Genomic DNA, 19,355 nt, shown 5'->3' with positions numbered 1-19,355 from the left:
AATGAAAAAATCTTTCTTTGAGTTTCTTTTTTTTAATTATTATTGCTATTTTGGAACATCTGTCAGATGTTTTCATCCACTGGAATGCATACGACTGTTTTAAGTGAGCTATGAAACATGCCCAGAACATATATCACATCACATTATAAGAGACCTACCAAAAAAAAGAACCCATTGCCGTCGAGTCAATTCTGACTCATAGCGGCTGTCTTAGTCATCTAGTGCTGCTGTAACAAAAATACCACAAGTGGATGTCTTTAACAAAGAAAAGTTTATTCTCTCACAGTCCAGTAGGCTACAAATACAAATTCAAGGTATCAGCTCCAGGGGGAAGGCTTTCTCTCTCTGTCAGCTCTGGAGGAAGGTCCTCGTCCTCAATCTTCCCCTGGTTGAGGAGCTTCGCAGGCACAGGGACCCCAGGTCCAAAGGATGCTCTCTGCTCCCAGCACTGCTCTCTTGGTGGTGTGAGGTGCCCAACTCTCTGCTTGATTCCATTTCTTTTTTTATCTCTTGAGAGATAAAAGTTTCCACACCCCAGGAAACTCCCTTTACCTTGGATCAGGGAGGTGACCTGAGTAAGGGTGGTGTTACGATTCCACCCTAATCCTTTTAACATAAAATTACAGTCACAAAATGGAGGACAACCACTCAATACTGGGAAGCATGGAACCAAGTTGATACACACATTTTTCGGGGGACACAATTCAATCCATGATAGCCACCCTGCTTCATAGGGTTTCCAAGGAGCACCTGGTGGATTCGAACTGCTGACCTTTTAGTTAGCAGCCGCAGCTCTTAACCACTGCACCACCAGGATTTCCAAGAGATCTACAGAGAGGGAAAATCTGAAAATAAGTATTTCTGTTTAGGCCTAGCATTTTAAATTATTACAGATAAGGTGTGATCCTTGCCATAAAAGAGGAATTGATAAGCCTACACCTTCTGGTAGGAGATAAGTGTCTATACCACAGAAAATTCAGAAGTTGAAAATTTGCACAATCACATCCCGCGAGACTTTATCTTCTTTGTAAGACATTTATCTTGTTTTCAAATTAAATCCTCATTTAATTCTTACTAAAAAAATTCTTAGTCTCAGCACTCTGAAGGATCTGTTTCTATCATAAGTCTTTGTAATCCTTTGAAGTTCCAATTCTTAACATTCTTACAGAGGATACCCATCAACAGACCACACTGTTTGTTTAGCAGGTGGCGTATTAATATAACAAAAAGCTTTTCATGTGCTGCTATGAACTCCTTTTTTTTGTTGTAACAACACTTATACTCTTGGGTCCGACAACACATGGTTCTCTGCACTAATTATGAAGCTAAACCACAGCTAAGAATGAGCGAGTCTTCTGGTAACTCTTAGGAGTTGCAGTTTGGTTTCTATGCTTTGTATACAAAGGATAAACAGCAAAGTGTTGCCAGGAGATTTCTAGTTCTGCAACCCTGAGTTTACAGTACCGCCTTCTGCTAAATCTACATGAGCGAAAGTACGCCTTTTTGAAAGAGTTTTTGGGCCAATCAGAGTTGGAGTAAAGTGGTAAGAACTAAAATTTTATTAGGGATTCTAAAAATTAACACTTAAACAGTTTTGAGCGGAGCGTTCATAAACTGCATTAATGAGTGAGACCCCTCCTTCATAAATACCATTCGATTAGATAACTAAGCAGGCGAGCCACGGTTTTACGATGCTACATTCATGACATAAACGCAGCTAGGTTGTTGGGCTCCCTACTTCTGCTTTTCTTGTCACAGATAATGAAACACAGAGTCCTCAGAAATGGGCTGTTTTCTATTTTGTGACCATCGGGAAGTCCTGAGAGTAACCAAGTCCATTCCTTTCAATGGATGGAAGTTTTTTATGAAAATTTCAAATCTTGATGGGCAACAAAGACAGCGTCCATAAATTTGTGATGGGATGAAAGGGAAAAAAAAAAAAAATCCTCCCTAACAAAATTTTTTTTTTTTTAACCAGATGTCTCTTACTTCAGAATATATCAACCTACAGGTTGGAAGAGATTTCTCTAATTGACCACTGCAAGTAACTCCAACAAACTTCCTATCATCTGGTAACTATTATCTTTTCAGCTCTGTTCCTCTTACTTATGCTTGTGCTTGAAATGAATCAAAATCTAATTTTAAAGTGCTCTACACAGCTTTTGGTACACAGTGTTAAAAACGTGTCTTCCAGATAGATAAACTAGAAGCTTGAAACAATGGGAGAACATTCAGTAAAAAGGTTAGAGGCGAGTCCTCTTCAAGGAATTAGAATGATTTTGTTAGAAGGTGGGCTTATCTGTAAGGTGCAAAATAACTGCTGTGGTTAGTGGCTGTCAAACCGAAAAAAACCAAACCCATTGCCGTGGGGTCAATTCCGACTCATAGTGACCCTATAGCGACCTTAGAGGACAGAGTAGAACTGCCCCACAGGGTTTCCATGCAACAGCTTGTGGATTCAAATGGCCGATCTTTTGGTTATCAGCCAAACACTAACCACTGCACCATCAGTGCCCCAGTCGCTGTCAAGCCAGCTTTAATTCGTGGTGACCTTATGTATAATAGAATAAAAACATTGCCCAGTCCTGCGCCATCTTCAGGATCTTTGCCATGTTTGGACTCACTCATCTTTCAGAGCTACACAGGGCAATGTTCTGTTGTGATAAGATTTTCACTGGCTAATTTTTGGAAGTAGATGACCAGGGCTTTCTTCCCACTCTGTTTTAGCCTGGAAGCTTCTCTGAAACCTGTCCACCATTAGTGACCCATCAGTATTTGAAATATTGGTGGCATAGCTTCCAGAATGACAGCAACACACGAGGCAGCACGGTACAATAAACTGATGGACATGTGGTAGTCAAAATAATAACACAAAAAAACAAAAACAAATCCATTGCTGTCAAGTTGATTCTGACTCATAATGGCCCTATAGGACAGAGTAGAACTGTCCCACACAGTGAAAAGGCTGTAAATCTTTACAGAAGTAGATTGCCACATCTTTTTCCTGCAGAGTAAGTGATGGGTTTAAACCACCAAGCTCTCAGTTAACAGCCTCGTGCTTAACCATTGCGCCATCAGGGCTCCTTACTATTTATCGAGCACTTATGAGTCTGGTACTACATTAAGCACTGTATATATTTTATAACATGTAATTCAACACTCTGTGAGAGAGATCTTATCATCATTATTTTATAAATAAACAAATTGATACGAGAGGGAATTCATCTGCTCAAGATGACATGGGTAGTAAGTGAATCAACAAGGATTTGAATTCAAGTCAGTATGACCTTCACTCCCTGTTCTTGACCAGCTCACTGTAAAAACCAAAAACCAAGCCCACTAGTGTCATGTCGACTCTACCTACCCTCTCCCAAATAGGTCATGCAAACACTTCCCACTGGTCGTCTACCACTTCTCCCTCAGAACCAACCAAAAATCCAAACCAGTTGCCATCAAGTCAATCCCAACTCATAGCGACCCTTTAGGAAGGAATAGAACTGCCCATTGAGTTTCCAGTGAGAATCTGATGGATTCAAACTGCTGACCTTTTGGTTATTGGCCGTAGCACTTAACCAGTATGCTACCAGGGTCTCCCTCCCTCAGAACAGTTCTACAAAAATGTCATCCTTGACATCTGTCACTAACATCATCAAATTATTTTGATCCATTTCTCTCTGAGCCCACTAAAGTATTTGGCTTTAACAATTATAGCAGCTAACTTATGAAGTGGAAACCCTGGTGGCATAGTGGCTAAGAACTATGGCCACTAACCAAAAGGTTGGCAGTTTGAATCCATCAGGCTCTCCTTGGAAACCCTAGGAGGCAGTTCTACTCCATCCTACAGGGTCACTACGAGTTGGAATCGACTTGATGGCAATGGGTTACGGTTGGGTTAATTTATAAAGCGACCCCTGGAAAACATCAGTCATTTCAACTTATTTTCATGATTTCTTAGAACATTGGAGAGTATTAGGAAATGCTTAGAAATAACATTGTGCCTCTATCTGATTATCAAAGTAATCCATGCTCACTGCAGAAAACACAGAAAAGAAGGAAAAGGAAAATAAACATGCACACACTCTCACCATCCAGAGACTGCCTTTGTTAATATATGTAATTCTGTTTTTTTATAAATCTGGCCTCATACCAGACATACAGTCATGTTTCCCACGTAATTAATGTTTACAGTAGCATTTTCTCATGCCATTAAAATTATAAGCTCAAGTATAAAAAATGAAAACACATAAGAAAATATCAGTGAATTCCTCTTCAATCTTGATAGAGTGAAAGGCATTTAAGGACTCAAAATCCAGATTCAATAAAAAGGAGAGGTTAATAAATTTTACTATATTAAAAAGAAACTTTTGCACAGCCAAAAAAAATAATAATAAAAGTAAAAAGTAGATATCATGTAACTCCTGACAGTGTACTGAGAAGGATACAATATCGTCTTTTATATTCTTGCTAAAATGCATAACCAGGACGCAATCATGAAGGAGCATCAGACAAACCCAAACTGACAAATATTCTACAAAATAAATGGCCTGTATTCTCTACAAGGAAACCCTGGTGGTGTAGTGGTTAAGAGTTTGGCTGCTAACCAAAAGGCTGGCAGTTCGAAACCACCAGGTGCTCCTTGGAAACTGTATGGAGCAGTTCTACTCTGTCCTATAGGGTGGCTATGAGTCAGATTCAACTTGACAACAACAGGTATTTTTGGTTTTTACTCTCCACAAGGAGCCCTGGTGGTGGAGTGGTTAAGCTCTGGGTTGCTAACCAAAAGGTCAGTGGTTTGAATCTACCAGCCACTCTTCAGAAGAAAAATGTGGCAGTCTGTTTCCATAAAGATTAAAAAAATTACAGCCTTGGAAATCCTATGGAGCAGTTCTACTCTGTCCTACGGGATCACTACGAGTCCCAATTGATAGCAAAGGGGTTTCTTTTTTGTGGGGGATGCTCTCCACATACATCAAGAGCATAAAAGACAAGGAAAAACTGAGGAATTATTCCAGATTAAAAGAGACTAAACTCATATGACAATTAAATTAAACATGTGATCCTGGACTAAATCCTCAACCAGAACTTTATTTATAAAGGACATTAGTGAGACACTTGACAGTATTTGAACACAGTCTACAAATTAGATAACAACACTGTTTCACTATTTCTTGATTTTGTTAACTGTACTGTGTTTGTGCAAAGACTGTCCTTGTTTTTAGGAAATACACACTGGTGTATTTAGGGGTAAAGCAATAGCATTATGTCCGTAACTTGCCCTCAGAAAAAATATACTTGTATATAGGGGAGAGAGACAGAGAAGGAGGGAGAAAGATAACACAAACACGGTAAAATGTTAACACTGGGGAATTTTGGTGAAAGAAGACAGGTATTCTTTGTTTTTGGCAACTTTTCTTAAATTCTAAAATTATCCAAAAAAAAAAAAAAATTAAAAAGGAGAGAGGAAATACTTAGGAAATGTTAGTGCTAAACAAACTTAAAATTCTTAACATTTCTCTGTGGGTATGAAGAGCAGGGATGCAGACAAGAGGAAGCTAAGAATTGGGAGAGGAAAGGGAAACTGGGCAGAGAACAAACATAAAGTTCAAGGCATTAGTGTTTATTCATTCTGTGTTAAGATCTTTCCTAGAAATTAATTTACACTGAATTTTAGAAAGATCTGCTTTTGGTGGTTCACTCCTGTTATGCATTGAGTTGGGTCTCCCAGAAAGATATGTTAAAGTCATTGTCTTAGTTATCTAGTACTGCAATAACAGATATACCACAAGCAGATGGCTTTAACAAAGAAAATTTATTCTCTCACAGTTTAGGAGGCTAGAAGTCAAATTTAGGGTGCCAGCTCCAGGGGAAGGCTTTCTCTCTCTGTCAGTTCTGGGGGAAGGTTCTTGTCATCAATCTTCCCCAGTCGAGCTTCTCAGTGCAGGGACCCTGGGTCCAAAGGACAAGCTATTCTCCTGGCTCTTGCTTCTTGGTGGTATGAGGTCTCCCTTCCTGTCTCTCTGCTCACTTCTCTTTTATATCTCAAAAGAGATTGACTTAAAACTCACCCTAATCTTGTAGATTGAGTCTTGCCTCATTACCATAACTGCCACTAATCCCACCTCATTAACATCACAGAAGTAGGATTGACATCATTAATGAAAATCACATCAGATGACAAAATGGTGGACAATCACACAATACTGGGAATCATCTCCTAGCCAAGTTGACGCACATTTTGGGGGGACACAATTCAGTCCCTAACAGTCCTAATCCCTGGTACCTGTGAATGTGACCTTATTTGGAAATCGGGTCTTGAAGATGTTATCAGTTAATATGAATTCATTCATACTGGGGTAGAAAGAAGCCAAAAACCAAACCCATTACCATCAAGTCAATTCTGCCTCATAGCGACCCTATAGGACAGAGTAGAACTGCCCCATAGAGTATCCAAGGAACACCTGGTGGATTTGAACTACTAACCTTTTGGTTAGTAGCCATAGCTCTTAACCACTGCACCACCAGGGTTTCCTTCTGGGATAGGGTGGGTCCTAATCCAATCTGAGTAGTGTCTTTATAAAAGGAAAGAAGAGACGCAGCAACACACACACAGGAGGAAGACGGCCACGAGAAGATGCATCTGCAAACCAAGGGATGTCAAAGAACACCTGGGGCTACCAGAAGCCAGGAGAGACAAGAAAGGATCTTCCCCTAGAGCCTTCAGAGTCTTCAGAGAGGGAACATAGCCCTGCAGACACTCTGAATTCAGACTCTCAGCCTCCAAAACTGTGAGATGACAAATTTCTGTTCTCATAAGCCACCCACTTTCTGGTGTTTTGTTATGGCAGCCCAAGGAAACTAATACAGCTCCCTTCCTCAAGCCGTTCTCTCTTAGCGCTACCCTGCTTACCTGTCACCCTTCCCAGACTGCCTTTAACAGCACACACCTGGCTAGACTGAGCATCCTAGGACACACCACGGTCCCCCTCCTCCTGGCCATCTATAGTCTGTTAACAACATAGATCTTAGGCATTTGAGTTGCACTCTAGAATGGAGTCACACCAAAGGAATTAGTGAGAAGAAAAGTGCTTGCTGGCCTAACACATGGAAGGGAAGGCGCCACATTTTCTACTCCCACCTCATTCTCAGAGGTCACCTCCACATCAGAGCAGCACCACAAGACGTGAATAAATATAAAATCTGTGATAACCCGAGTATCGGTGAAAGTCAAAGGAAAAAAAATTTCATTTATCAACACATCTATTGTCCAATCCCAACTTGTACCCAGGAGAAAAACTTCAGAAACAAAGAATAAAATGAAATTCCTTCCAAAAGGTAAAACAGAGTATTTTTCCTTGAGTTCTGTTAAGTTCATTTCCCACCCCCCCCCCCCCCGCTCCAAAGACTGATAAAACATAAATAAAATCTCTTCAATCAACACCAGGGGGTAGCTCAAGTAAAGGGAAACACACCACAGGAAAAACCACAAATAGTTTCTAAATAACACACCAGGTCGTAATTACTTCTTTTATGTTCAGTTTGAAAGATTTCTTTATTATACATTTGCTGATATTATGGATAGGGAAAGACAGGGGAAACAGTTTGATGTAGGTTTTATTTATTTTTTCACATGTAAAACTTTCCCTTGGAGAGGGATTAACATAGTGGGAATTTAACCAAAGCTGGTTTGCTTTTTTGTTTGGTAACCAAAGCCTGAGCTATTCCTGCAGTTTCTGGTAGTGCAAATGGTTAAGCACTCGACTGCTAACCGAAAAGTTGGTGGTCTGAACCCAACCAGAGGTGCCTGGGAAGAGAGGCCTGGTGATCTACTTCTGAAGAATCAGCCACTGAAAGCCCTGTGGAGCACAGTTCTACTCAGAAACACATGGGGTTGCCAGGAGTCAGAATCCACTTGATAGCAACTGGTTTGTTTTTTCTCGCTTGGGCTACTCTCCTATTCCTAAGACCTGTTCCCATACTCCTAATAATGACTCTTAGTTAAAAAACAAAAACAGAAAGCAAAGAGCGTTTTAATTACCTCCTCAACAAGAAGTTCATAGTTGGCATCATTTACTTATGTTACGAAGGCCTAGGAAACCGTGGTGGTGTAGTTGTTAACAGCTACAACTGCTAACCAAAAGGTTGGCCATTCGAATTCACCAGGTGCTCCTTGGAGACTCTATGGGGCAGTTCTGCTTTGCCCTAGAGGGTCCCTTGAGTCAGACTCAACAGCAACAGATTTTTTTTTGTTGTTGTTTAATGAAGGTATAAGGTTAAATTCTATTATCTTTGAGACAGGGGCCTTGTCATTTAGAGTGTTGCATGGCCCACAAAGCATATCTTTAGCAAATATCTTTTGAGAAACAGTATTTTGTGGTGAGCAATAGGAATGGGGGCTTTTTACCTGAATGTACTCTTCCATTTTGTTCACTAGGAGATGGGGAACTTTCTGGAATGGTTCCGGGTAAGCTTCCCATCTGGGCCCGTTTTTCCAGGCCCTCTGCACTGTCTGCAGTGTCCTTGGGCAGAGGAGCTTTAATCTGGGGTCTGCAATTGTCCTCGGAATGAGTCTCACCAACATCAGCCTGTGGAAAGGGAAGGAAGGGCTTTGTGAGAGACAAGATTTCTTAGAAAGTGGTTTCTTGGAAAGTGAAAACAATGTTGTGAATATTTACCCACCAAGTACTGGTCACAGGCTAATTAATGGCCCCTAAAATATCCATGTTCTAATCCCCAGAACCTGTAGATGTCAACGTATATAGCAAAAGGGACTTTGCGGATACGACTGAGGTAAGGACCTTGAGATGGGAAGATTATCCTGCATTATCCAGGTGGGCCCTAAATGTAACCAAGAGTGTTCGTCTATGAGAGAGACAGGGAGATTTGACTGTGGAAGAGGAAAGGCAATGTGGCCATGGAAGCAGAGAGAGATTTAAAAATGTTGTGCTGCTGCTTGCTGGCTTTGAAGATCAAGGAAAGGGCCAGGGGGTAAGAAATGCAGCTGTAGGAGCCGGAAACGGGAAGGAAAAGGACGCTCTCCTCAGAACCTCCTAAAGGAAGTAGCCCTGCCGACAGTTGGACATTAGCCGGTGAAACTGATTTTGGACTTCACCTCCAGACCTGTAAGAGAATAAATTGTGTTGTATGAAGGCACTATGCTTGTGGTAATTTGTTATGGCAGCAACAGGAAACTAATACAGTATCTAATATGAATCTACCAGGGACAAGTTACTCTATTGAACATTTTGAAGGATATCAGGATGAAATATTAGTATGTCCAGGAAAACTTTTCTCCTATCTCCTCTAACTAGTGTCTCCTCTCAACCACTCAACCACTTCTGACCCTTCTTCCATTGCTTGGGTTGCACTGTTCCCCCTTTTCATTTCATTAGAAGCCAAAGCTTATAGTGGGTGTCCTTAACTGCCAACCTATTCTCTGCCCAGACACATATACTAGAGGAAACCTCCTCAGCCTCTCCAGAAGAGATAACATAACATCTTCTACTGAGTATTGTCTTCTAGTTATTCTTTCTGTGTCCGCTGATTTTACCTTTCAGGCCCACAGGTTGCTCTGTCTCCTGAGTCTTCCAAGGGCCTCAGGACTTAAGCCTCCAACTGACATACCTGTAGCCCAGCCCTGTTACACTGTGATACAATTTGGTATCTTTTTGGAGGTAAGGAAAAGTCTTAAAGAGGAGAAGATGCTTGAATTGGGTCTTAACAAATGAATTTCAAGCAGGCAAGGAGAAAAGGGAATTTTAGACAGAGGAAAAAGTATACAAAGATGAGGATATGAAACAACCTTGTGCTTCCAGGAAGTTGAATTGTTCCAGGATAGCAGTAACAGATTGTTTGAGACAGAAAGTGGTAGGAGTAGAGGTGGGAAAGGGAAGCACGTTATGCAAGCAAAGGAACTTGTTTTTATTTTGAACGCAACAGGAATACTTTGTGGAATTTTTACACATGGAAGTAAAATAAAATGATCTGGTGTTTGTTTTGTTTTGTTTTATTGTTTGTTTTTAGAAAGGTCAGAAAAACCCGTTTCTTTCAAATTGATTCTAACTCGTGGTGACCCCCATGCATGTCAGAGTAGAACTGTGCTCCATAGGGTTTTCAATGGCTGATTTTTTGGAAGTAGATCTCCAGGCCTTTCTTCTGAGGTGCCTCTGGGAGGACTCAAACACAGCTGAGCATGTTAACTGTTTGCATTACCCAGAAGCTCATCCTTCTTAGGTTCTGTGGTGTGATGGGTTGCTTTTGTGTGGCATGGCTTTGTAACTCCCACCCAAGCGACTGGGGGGGACTGTGCAAATAGGGTAATTGTGCCCCACCAATAGGATTGGTCGGTTTTGCCATCCCATTGGGCTTGAAATAAGCCATTTGAGGCAGGAAAGAGAGGATCTCACTACCACCCAGAAAGAACAGCCAAGAGTGGACAGCATCCTTTGTACCCAGGATCCCTGTGCTGAGAAGCTTCTGGAACCAGAGACTGAGAGAGAGACAGCTATAACACAAGATGGCAAGAAGTGACGGCAGAGAAACGGCAGCAGTAGAGACTGGCAGGAGATGGCGTGGTGGGCTTCTCTGCCTGCAGAGCGAGAAAGCTGAGTGCCTTTAGGCAGGAGGCTTAGTGGCAGAGTGGGGTGCCTCTGGGCACTTATCGGGAGAGCTAAAAGGGCTTTGTAACACTTGCTTGAGCAAGGCAGAGAGGCCAAAGGCCAGAGAGAGGGGTGCCTGCAAGCATGGCTAGGAAAAGGCTGTCCTGATGAAAGAACTATATCCTGATGTTTCTGAACCTGAATTGTAATCTGTTACTTTCCTAATAAACCCATAATCGTGAGTATTGTCTGTGAGTTCTGTGTGGCCATTGCAAAGAATTATCAAACCCAGCAGAGAAGTAGACAGTGCCATGGGAGGAAATTGGTAAAGAGAGGGGGCATGTCTGACCTTCATCTCACAGCAATCAGGCTTGTGACGTTGATCTTGATTCTTCTTCCCACTTATGAAGTTAGAGATCAGACGCCACCCCCACACCATTTTCACAGGTTCTCATCAATCAGGGATTCTTACATGTTTGTCGGGAGACTTATGTCAACCACATCACCTCCTTGGGTTGAGGGTTAATTATTTCTAATGCTCAGGACTACATGGGAAAATATGAAAACCAGCCAACTTACCAACCAAACAAGCACCCAAAAGCTTGAAATATGAATCAGAACAAGGAGAAAGCCTGAGAGCAAGTAGCTGCTTCTCTTGTTTTCCCTCTTTGTCTTTTATCAAAAGCACAGGTACTGCCCCAACAGTAAAGAGTCCCAGAAAAGAGATCTGTTGCCTTTAGCGATAACAAACGAAAAGGAGACCCTGTCTGACACTTTTGTTTTCAAGGGCTTGCAGTTCATGCTAAAGGTAAAGATGCAAATCAGATTTCACATGCTTTCCAAGTGAACTATTAAAGGCCAATATCTGCAGTTTAGTTAGACGGATATTTTCAGAAGTTCTTTTTTTTTTTTTGCATATTCATTATTTTATAATCCTAGTGAAGCACCAAATTACTTATAGGGACTCATTTTAACATATAACATTTCCAAGTGGAAGTCCTGAAAAAAAGTAAATGATTTAACACTAACAAATGCCCACATTGGAAATGAGAGCGAATTTGAAAATTTTCCATCTTTTCACAAAGATGTTCCATAACCTACAACTGGGAATAGATTTAACCTTGAATGACCTCACAATCGTTTCATTAAAGCTACTACAGCTACTTAGGTTTGGAATCTAGGCTTTAGCAACGCTCTTGACCCATTTGTGCTTACTTAGCTACAGTCTGCCTTTGAGCGCTGTTAGTGAGCAAAATTCAAATTCTTGTAGATGAATCACAACCTTCTAGCATAAAATAACATGTACCAGCCTTCAATTTCTACAGCAGAAATGTAAGGTTTTTCTCCTTTCAAAATTAAGAATGTCCTAAAGATCCAAAATATTTACATATCAATTAGATCAATGCCTCTTGGGGGACATGGTGAAACAGGTTCCCCTCCCCATCTATATATGCAGAGTTTATATTTTCATCCAAGAAGTCTACCTGCATCATATAAGGAATGATACTGGGGTACGGGAGACCACGGGAAGGTTGTATTTTTTCCTTGAGATGAAATGGTAGCAGAAGTACAGTTTGTTTCTACATTTTGCATCAATTTTATTTTATACTTCAGCATCTTGGGGATAAAATTATATCAGTTTTAGACAGAACTGAAAAGTTGTGAATTCCGGTCATCACCATTCCAAAAATGGTATTGCTTTTAACCACAGATAGCTTTTTTGGGGAGGGGTGGAGGGGTGTCTAGAGGTATTGCATAAATGGGTCTAAAACTTTTGGGAAACACATTTACCAAACAACTTGGGGGGCAGTCATTCGTTGAGGATCCCTGGTGCTGAAACCTCCTTAAATCAATTATTGGCCAAAATGTTTTATGAGTATATTTGTCTATAGACATATATGATTTGTTGTTCAAAACCCTAGTTTTTTTCATAGAAATGAACATAGAAATAAATAGCAACCTGCCAAAAGCCAATCAGCAATGTGATCTTTTTTTAAAAAAATGGACTTTTAGAAATAATTCAATCCCTTTTACTAAAAATATACAAGAATTATCAAATATCAAGGAAAACTCTGAAGGATCCTCGGAGAACATCTCTTCAGCCTAGCCTCCTCCCTTTTGTAACAGGCAAATAACTTTGTGTTATTCGTAGAGAAAAACAGCATTTCTCCATCTAAGAAAAGCTCCCCGTGCTTTTCTTAATATTATGTATTAATATTATTTTATTGCACCGTCTGCTCTTACCACTTTAGACTAAGGTAAAAGTGAAGAGGAAGTCTCTAGACAGGTCTCAAGAAGTTCAATTCAGGATATTTTAAAACTGTGCAGCTACGAAAAATAAATATTTCATGCAAGAAACACGTTCATCTGATTTTAAAGACACCCCTGAACTACTAGACTCCGAGAGATGCACTTAGTTGGGAGCCCTATGAATTTATGCAGGTGGTGAAGCATTATTATTTTCATGGCTATAAAAAATAGAGAGCTTAATTAATAATAGTAATCAGACCTTTTCCAGAACAGGTTTCCAAATTCAAGTGCTTTGGGGGGGGGGGTGACTCCGAGTCTATTTTCAGGTGGTTATTTTAATATTGAATTTCCTTTTAGCCAACTGTCATTAGTCTAGTTATGCTACTATGAGACAAGAAGATACCCAGGAATTGGGGGGGCCTGGCAGGGATATGCAGTCACTCGAGACATATTCAAGGAACGGTAATAAATACTGGAGCTACAGAGATAAAATACAGTTCCAGTGCTCAAGGAGGTAATAGCTCAGGATGGAGAGGGGGGGCAAAATGGGAACAAATAAATACAAAAAAATGCTTTAAAATATGATAAACCAAAAAAAAAAAAAAAAACCCAAACCCATTGCCATCAAGTGGATTCCAACTCACAGTGACCCTATAGGACAGGGTAGAACTGCCCCACAGGGTTTCCAAGGAGTGCCTGGTGGATTTGAACTGCTGACCTTTTGGTTAGTAGCTATAGCTCTTAACCACTACACCACCACCAGGGTTTCCTTTAAATATGATAGGAGGAGGTATAAGGTCAACTTTGCTGGCAGGGTGGCAGGGTCAGGGGATGTTAGGGATAGCTTAGGGAGTGTTTCCTTGAGCAGTCTTGTTGAAAGATAGGTATATATTTGGCATGTGGACCAGGAAGGAAGAAGGAAGGGAAGTTCTGAAAGGGAAAGAAAAAACATGGGCGCAGAGCCGTGGAGATAGAAACAGAATGGACTTGGCAAAGAACAATTGGTAAAATATGAGTTGAACATGAGTGTGTGAAAATGAAACTGGAGAAGGTGGCAGAAGTCAGCTGAAGGATGGGCTAGTATGACATGCTAAGGATATAGGATTTTATCTTATAATAATAATAGTAGTAATAACTAATATTGAGCACTCATTCTGTGTCTGGCATTGTTATGAACACTTTATGTGGATTGAGTTCATTTAATTATCACAAAAACTCTATGAAATAAATATTATCTTCATTTTATGGACAAGGCACAGAGAGTTTAAATAATTTGGCCAAGGTCACATTGCCATCTAGTCAATTCCGTCTATAGGACAGAGTAGAACTGCCCCATAGGGTTTCCAGGGAGTGGCTGATGGATTCAAACTGCCAGCCTTTGGGTTAGCAGCCATAACTCACCATATCTCTTAACCACTGCACCACCAGGGCTCTAGAAGTCAGACCTAAGTAATCATACTCTTGACCACTGGTTCATGTGCCTCCATAATGGGTCAGTGACTTTTTTCAAAAAGGACTGACATGATCAGATTTTAGTTTTAGAAAGATCACTCTGGACACGGTGTGGAGAATTGGGGCACAAAGGCAGGTGGAGGGGAGTAGTGGAGAAGGAATGCAGGGAGACCAGTCAGGAGACTTGCACAAAATTCCAAGGGAGAGGTGAAGACTATCTTAACCAGGAAGCAACCCAGGAACCCTCCCAGGCGTTGTGGAGGTCTAGTCTAGAGGGACCTAGTGTATTTACTTCTGAGGATGCCCTCCTGCCCTACACAACAAAATTATTTTCAGTAAGAATCATGAAATGAAATGAATAATGGTAATGGTCAGAAAAGAAAGACAAATAGTGAAAATGTTCTTCCATCAAGTGGATTATATGCCAAAAGCCCACTGCAATCGAATGGATTCCAACTCATAGTGACCTCGTAGGACAGAGTAGTATTGCCCCATAGGGCTTCCAAGGCCATAAATCTTTAGAGAAGCAGACTGCCACATCTTTCTTGTATGGAGTATCCGGTGGGTTCAAACCGCTGACCTTCCGGTTGGCAGCCAAGCACTTAACCACTACACCACCTGGGCTCCTGAGTGTCTTATTAAAAAAGAAAAAAAAAAAAGCCTGTTGCCGTCAAGTCAATCCTGACTCATAGCGACCCTAGAGGACAGAGTAGAGCTGCCCCACAGGGTTTCCAAGGAGTAGCTGATGGATTTGAACAGCCGACCTTTTGGTTATCAGCCAAGCTCTTAACCACTATGCCACCAGGGCTCCAAGTGTCTTACAGATAATCATAATAATCAAGAGGGATACATATAATCATCAAAATAAAATGGAGATTTTGTACAAAAAGGGAAAAGAGCAACAGATTAATCCTTTAACCACATTCATGTATTTTTTGGAAAAAGAAAAACTTATTCCCACATATTGATTCACAGCAATAATAAGCAGTAAAATCACCAAATTGTACTCAATCAGTTGTCACTGAGTTGAACCCAACTCATGGCGACCCCATGTGTGTCAGAGTAGACCTGTGCTCCATAAGGTTTTCAGTGGCTGATTTTTTTTTAATATAATTTTTATTGTGCTTTAAGTGAAAGTTTACAAATCATGTCAGTCTCCCACACAAAAATCCATATACACCTTGCTACACACCCCCAATTACTCTCCCCCCAATGAGACAGCCCGCTCTCTCCCTCCACTCTCTCTTTTCGTGTCCATTTTGCCAGCTTCTAACGCCCTCCACGCTCTCATCTCCCCTCCAGGCAGAAGATGCCAACATAGTCTCAAGTGTCCACCTGATCCAAGAAGCTCACTCCTCACCAGCATCCCTCTCCAACCCATTGTCCAGTCCAATCCCTGTCTGAAGAGTTGCCTTCGGGAATGGTTCCTGTCCTGGGCCAACAGAAGGTCTGGGGGCCATGACCACCGGGGTCCTTCCAGTCTCAGTCACCATTAAGTCTGTTCTTTTTATGAGAATTTGGGGTCTGCATCCCACTGCTCTCCTGCTCCTTCAGGGGTTCTCTGTTGTGTTCCCTGTCAGGGCAGTCATCAGTTGTAGCCGGGCACCATCTAGTTCTTCTGGTTCTCAGGATGATGTCGTCTCTGGTTCATGTGGGCCTTTCTGTCTCTTGGGCTGGTAATTACCTTGTGTCCTTGGTGTTCTTCATTCTCCTTTGATCCAGGTGGGTTGAGACCAATTGATGGATCTTAGATGGCTGCTTGCTAGCGTTTCAGATCCCAGACGAATGGCTGATTTTTTAAAAAAAGATCGCCAGGCTTTTCTTCCAAGGCACTGCTGGGTAGACCTGAACCTCCAACCTTTTGGTTAGCAGGCAAGCGCATTAACAGTACCACCCAGGGATTCCAACTGTACTCAACAAGCCCATAAACCGATGGGGGAGAAGGACCTTGAAACAAACATTTACCACATGATAAGGGTGTAACAGCAATAGTGTTAGAGGTAGTATTAAAAGATATGTAAGAACTCATCAGGCTGACAGGGCAAGGGGTCGGGAGAGGGCACTCTAGAAAGAGGGAATGTCAGGGGTAGAGGCGCATAGGTGTTTGAAGGCTTAAAGAACTGAACACAAGTTATTTGGTTTGGCCAACCTGAGAGTCCATGGGTGAGGAGGCAGTAGAGAAGGTGACTTTAGAGAAAAGGGATGGGGCCAAATTGTAAAGGGGTTTGCACACTAAAGGGATTTTTTTCCTTGGAAGATAAGGGGCAGTGTGGGTGGTAGAATGGTTAGAATGGTCACAGGAGAGGCAGAAAGACAGGGTAAGAGGTAACATGTGCCTGGACACGACAGTGGTATTGGGATGAAAAGCGGAAAACAAGGGTCAAGGTGGGTGGGCATCGGAGTGCAGGCTTCCCTGAGGGTACTAAGCCTAAATCTCAGTCTTCATGAGACTCTTGTTTGTCTTTGTAATGTACTGCAGCAGATACACCTCATACATAGTAGGTGTTCAAACTGGCACCTAATAGTGCCTTGCACAATGCATACTCAGAGAAAGCACATGCTCTTTAAATAAGAACTCCCACAATGCCCCCTTGGTAGGTGGCCATAAGCCCTGCTTTCTTAAGGACAGTCCAGGCTTAAGTCAAACTGTTTGAGCAAATTTATAAACAGTGTACCCTTTCACTCTCAAAACCGCTCTGATTTCAGTGATGAATCATATGGTAACCCTATCTTTGCAGTCCCTGGATGATGCAAACAGTCAAAAAGGTTAGAGGTTCAAGGCCACCCAGGGATGCCTCAGAAGAAAGGCCTGGCAGTCCACTTTCAAAAATTCAGCCATTGAAAATCCTATGGAGCACACTTCTACTCTGACACACATAGGGTCACCAGGAGTCGGAGTTGACTGATGGCAACTGGTAACCCTATCCTTGGGTAACCTCTCTGGAAGGGACTGTTGTCGGTTCCTATTTGAGAGTGTGGCATTTTGATGGTGGTGAGGATGGATTTCAGCTTCCACCAACCCAATCAATCTCTCCATCCCTCAACCTAAAAAAAAATTCCCCTATATGTCTCCAGAAGAACTACCAGGAGATGTAACCTTGAAGTGAAGTGGAAAGAGCTCTGGGATGAGGCTCTTGAAAATTAAATACTATCCCTAGCTCTGGCCCCAAACAAGCTGTGCAGCTTCTGGGAAGACGCCCACCTCTCGGGGTCTCAGGGTCCCTATCTGTAGAGCAAAAGAACTCTGAGGGCTTCTAAGATTTCTCCCAGCTCTAGGTAACTCCCAAAAGGGTTTCCGGAAGTCAACAACATATGGCAGCTCCCGGGAACTCCCACCTTCCCCTGAGAATCACAGCCAATCACAGCTCTATGCGGACGCGCCTCTCACCGTCTTATTCTTGCCCCCGCTCTGGAGTGTGACCACCTTGGCCGGCGCATTAAACACAGAACACACAAGAGGCCCTCAAAACTAGTCCATAGCAGCACAAAGACCTGATTTAGACAGCAGCTAATTGCTGGCGGAACAGAGGTGCCCCCTCGCTGCCCGATCTAACAACCCACCCACTAGGTGGGCTGGGAGTCCCAGGGGGCCCTGCTCCACCTAATCCCAGCCGCCCCCAAGCGTCGGAAAAGCGAGACCTCCCAGGCAAACGGATAGTGAAAAAACAGGCGTGAGGTTGTTTGCCTAGTTTTGATTTTTTTTTTTTTTTTTTTTTACCTTGACCTCCTCTTCCCAGCCCTTCCTGGGCGCGGGGACGCGTCTCTGCTCTTCGACGGGTTGGGAAGGTCCGCAGCCCATGCTGCGCGTGGCGCGCTGCGCTTCTAGCCAGGCTGCGGTTCTGGCCCCCGCGCTGCCGTCGTCCTGCGCCCCTGCGCCCCGTGCACCCCCGCGATGGTGCGCCCCTGCGTTTCAGCACCTCCCGCTTCTCTCACCTTCTGCATGTACAGGCTAGGCAGGAGGCTCGCAGGCATTCGGGCAGTTGCCGGGAACTGTTACCACAATAAAACGCGTCACGCCGACCTGGGACCGGGGAGGTAATGGGCTTTTGTAACTGAAAACTAAGAAGTTGGAGGCATCTAAATCACGACTGTGATGCAAACTCCAGCCCTCTCCAGAACGAAGTGGCTGAGTTCGTTTTAAAAGTGCATTAGTCGAATGCATCCTCTGGAGACTTCATTCTTTCCTTTCTAAGACGTGGGGACACGCCCTCACCTCTGGTGCCTGGGCCACGCACTCTAGTTATTGGCTTTTCTAGGACTGTGTGGAAGGTGACACAGGGTTCCAATCGGTGAAGGCCACCCCGGAGGGCAGGTAGACAGTGGAGGCGGCCGAGACAGTACTAGAGGAAGTCTGACACGGTGACCCCCGGATAGGACACTGAAACGGAAACCCAGACAACACGTACCCCAGACATTTAGGACCATGAACAGCTAATGGTCGTGCAAATCATTGTTACGGGAGATGCAAAGTTTGAGCTGTTAGGTTGTAAGGAAAGAGCATGTTACAGAGTTAAATAAAAACAGTGTAACCGATCAAAAGAAGGCAGGCCAGGCCGACTGCCCAAATGAGCAACATATTTGCCTCTCCTGGATTTTTTCTTTGAATCCTATTTTGAATTTTGTATTTTGAAATCTTTTTTCTTACGTGAAAGAGAGCCTAAAGAGGTCTTAATAGTCCTTTAGTAGCCCCTCATTTTACAGGCTGCAAACTCGGACAGGCTGAGTGACTTTAAGGAGACCAGAAAACTAGTTAATGAGGAAGCTAGAATGAGGAACCTGATGGTCGCCAGACTCACAGTCCATGTTTCCACAACACCAGGAAAACACAACTAAGGCTTCTTGGACTTGAAAAACTCCTGGATCCTTCTAAAGAAACCAGTGGTCAGCTGTGTTGCAGGAAACTGGTTTTTTCTTTACAGCATTTAGTCGCATTATAGTCTCCTTTCCTCTTACCACTTGGATGATACTGCTTGTTGTTTTTTCTTCTATTAAAATTGAGGAAAAGGGAAGAAGAGGAAATGAAACTCATATCAAAGCATTATAATTATCAAAACAAGG

The 19,355-nt window shown here is 42.5% G+C and overlaps 1 protein-coding gene across 1 annotated transcript in view; it reads right to left on the bottom strand.

Annotated features, from left to right (window-relative positions):
- Positions 1-18,096, bottom strand: part of STMND1 (stathmin domain containing 1) — a 37,040-nt gene extending 18,944 nt beyond the window's left edge. The window contains exons 1-2 of the mRNA XM_064295238.1: positions 18,016-18,096; positions 8,402-8,582 (exon numbers count right to left, since the gene is read on the bottom strand). Coding sequence (XP_064151308.1) covers positions 8,402-8,582; positions 18,016-18,096 — 262 coding nt within the window. The remainder of the gene's footprint in view (positions 1-8,401; positions 8,583-18,015) is intronic.
- Between the last annotated feature and the right edge of the window lie 1,259 nt (positions 18,097-19,355).

The sequence above is a fragment of the Loxodonta africana genome, chromosome 1 (genome assembly GCF_030014295.1).
Source record: "Loxodonta africana isolate mLoxAfr1 chromosome 1, mLoxAfr1.hap2, whole genome shotgun sequence".
Taxonomy (NCBI): Eukaryota; Metazoa; Chordata; class Mammalia; order Proboscidea; family Elephantidae; genus Loxodonta; species Loxodonta africana.
The sequence above is the reverse complement of the archived record's forward strand: the minus strand, read 5'-3'. Positions and strand labels throughout refer to the sequence as shown.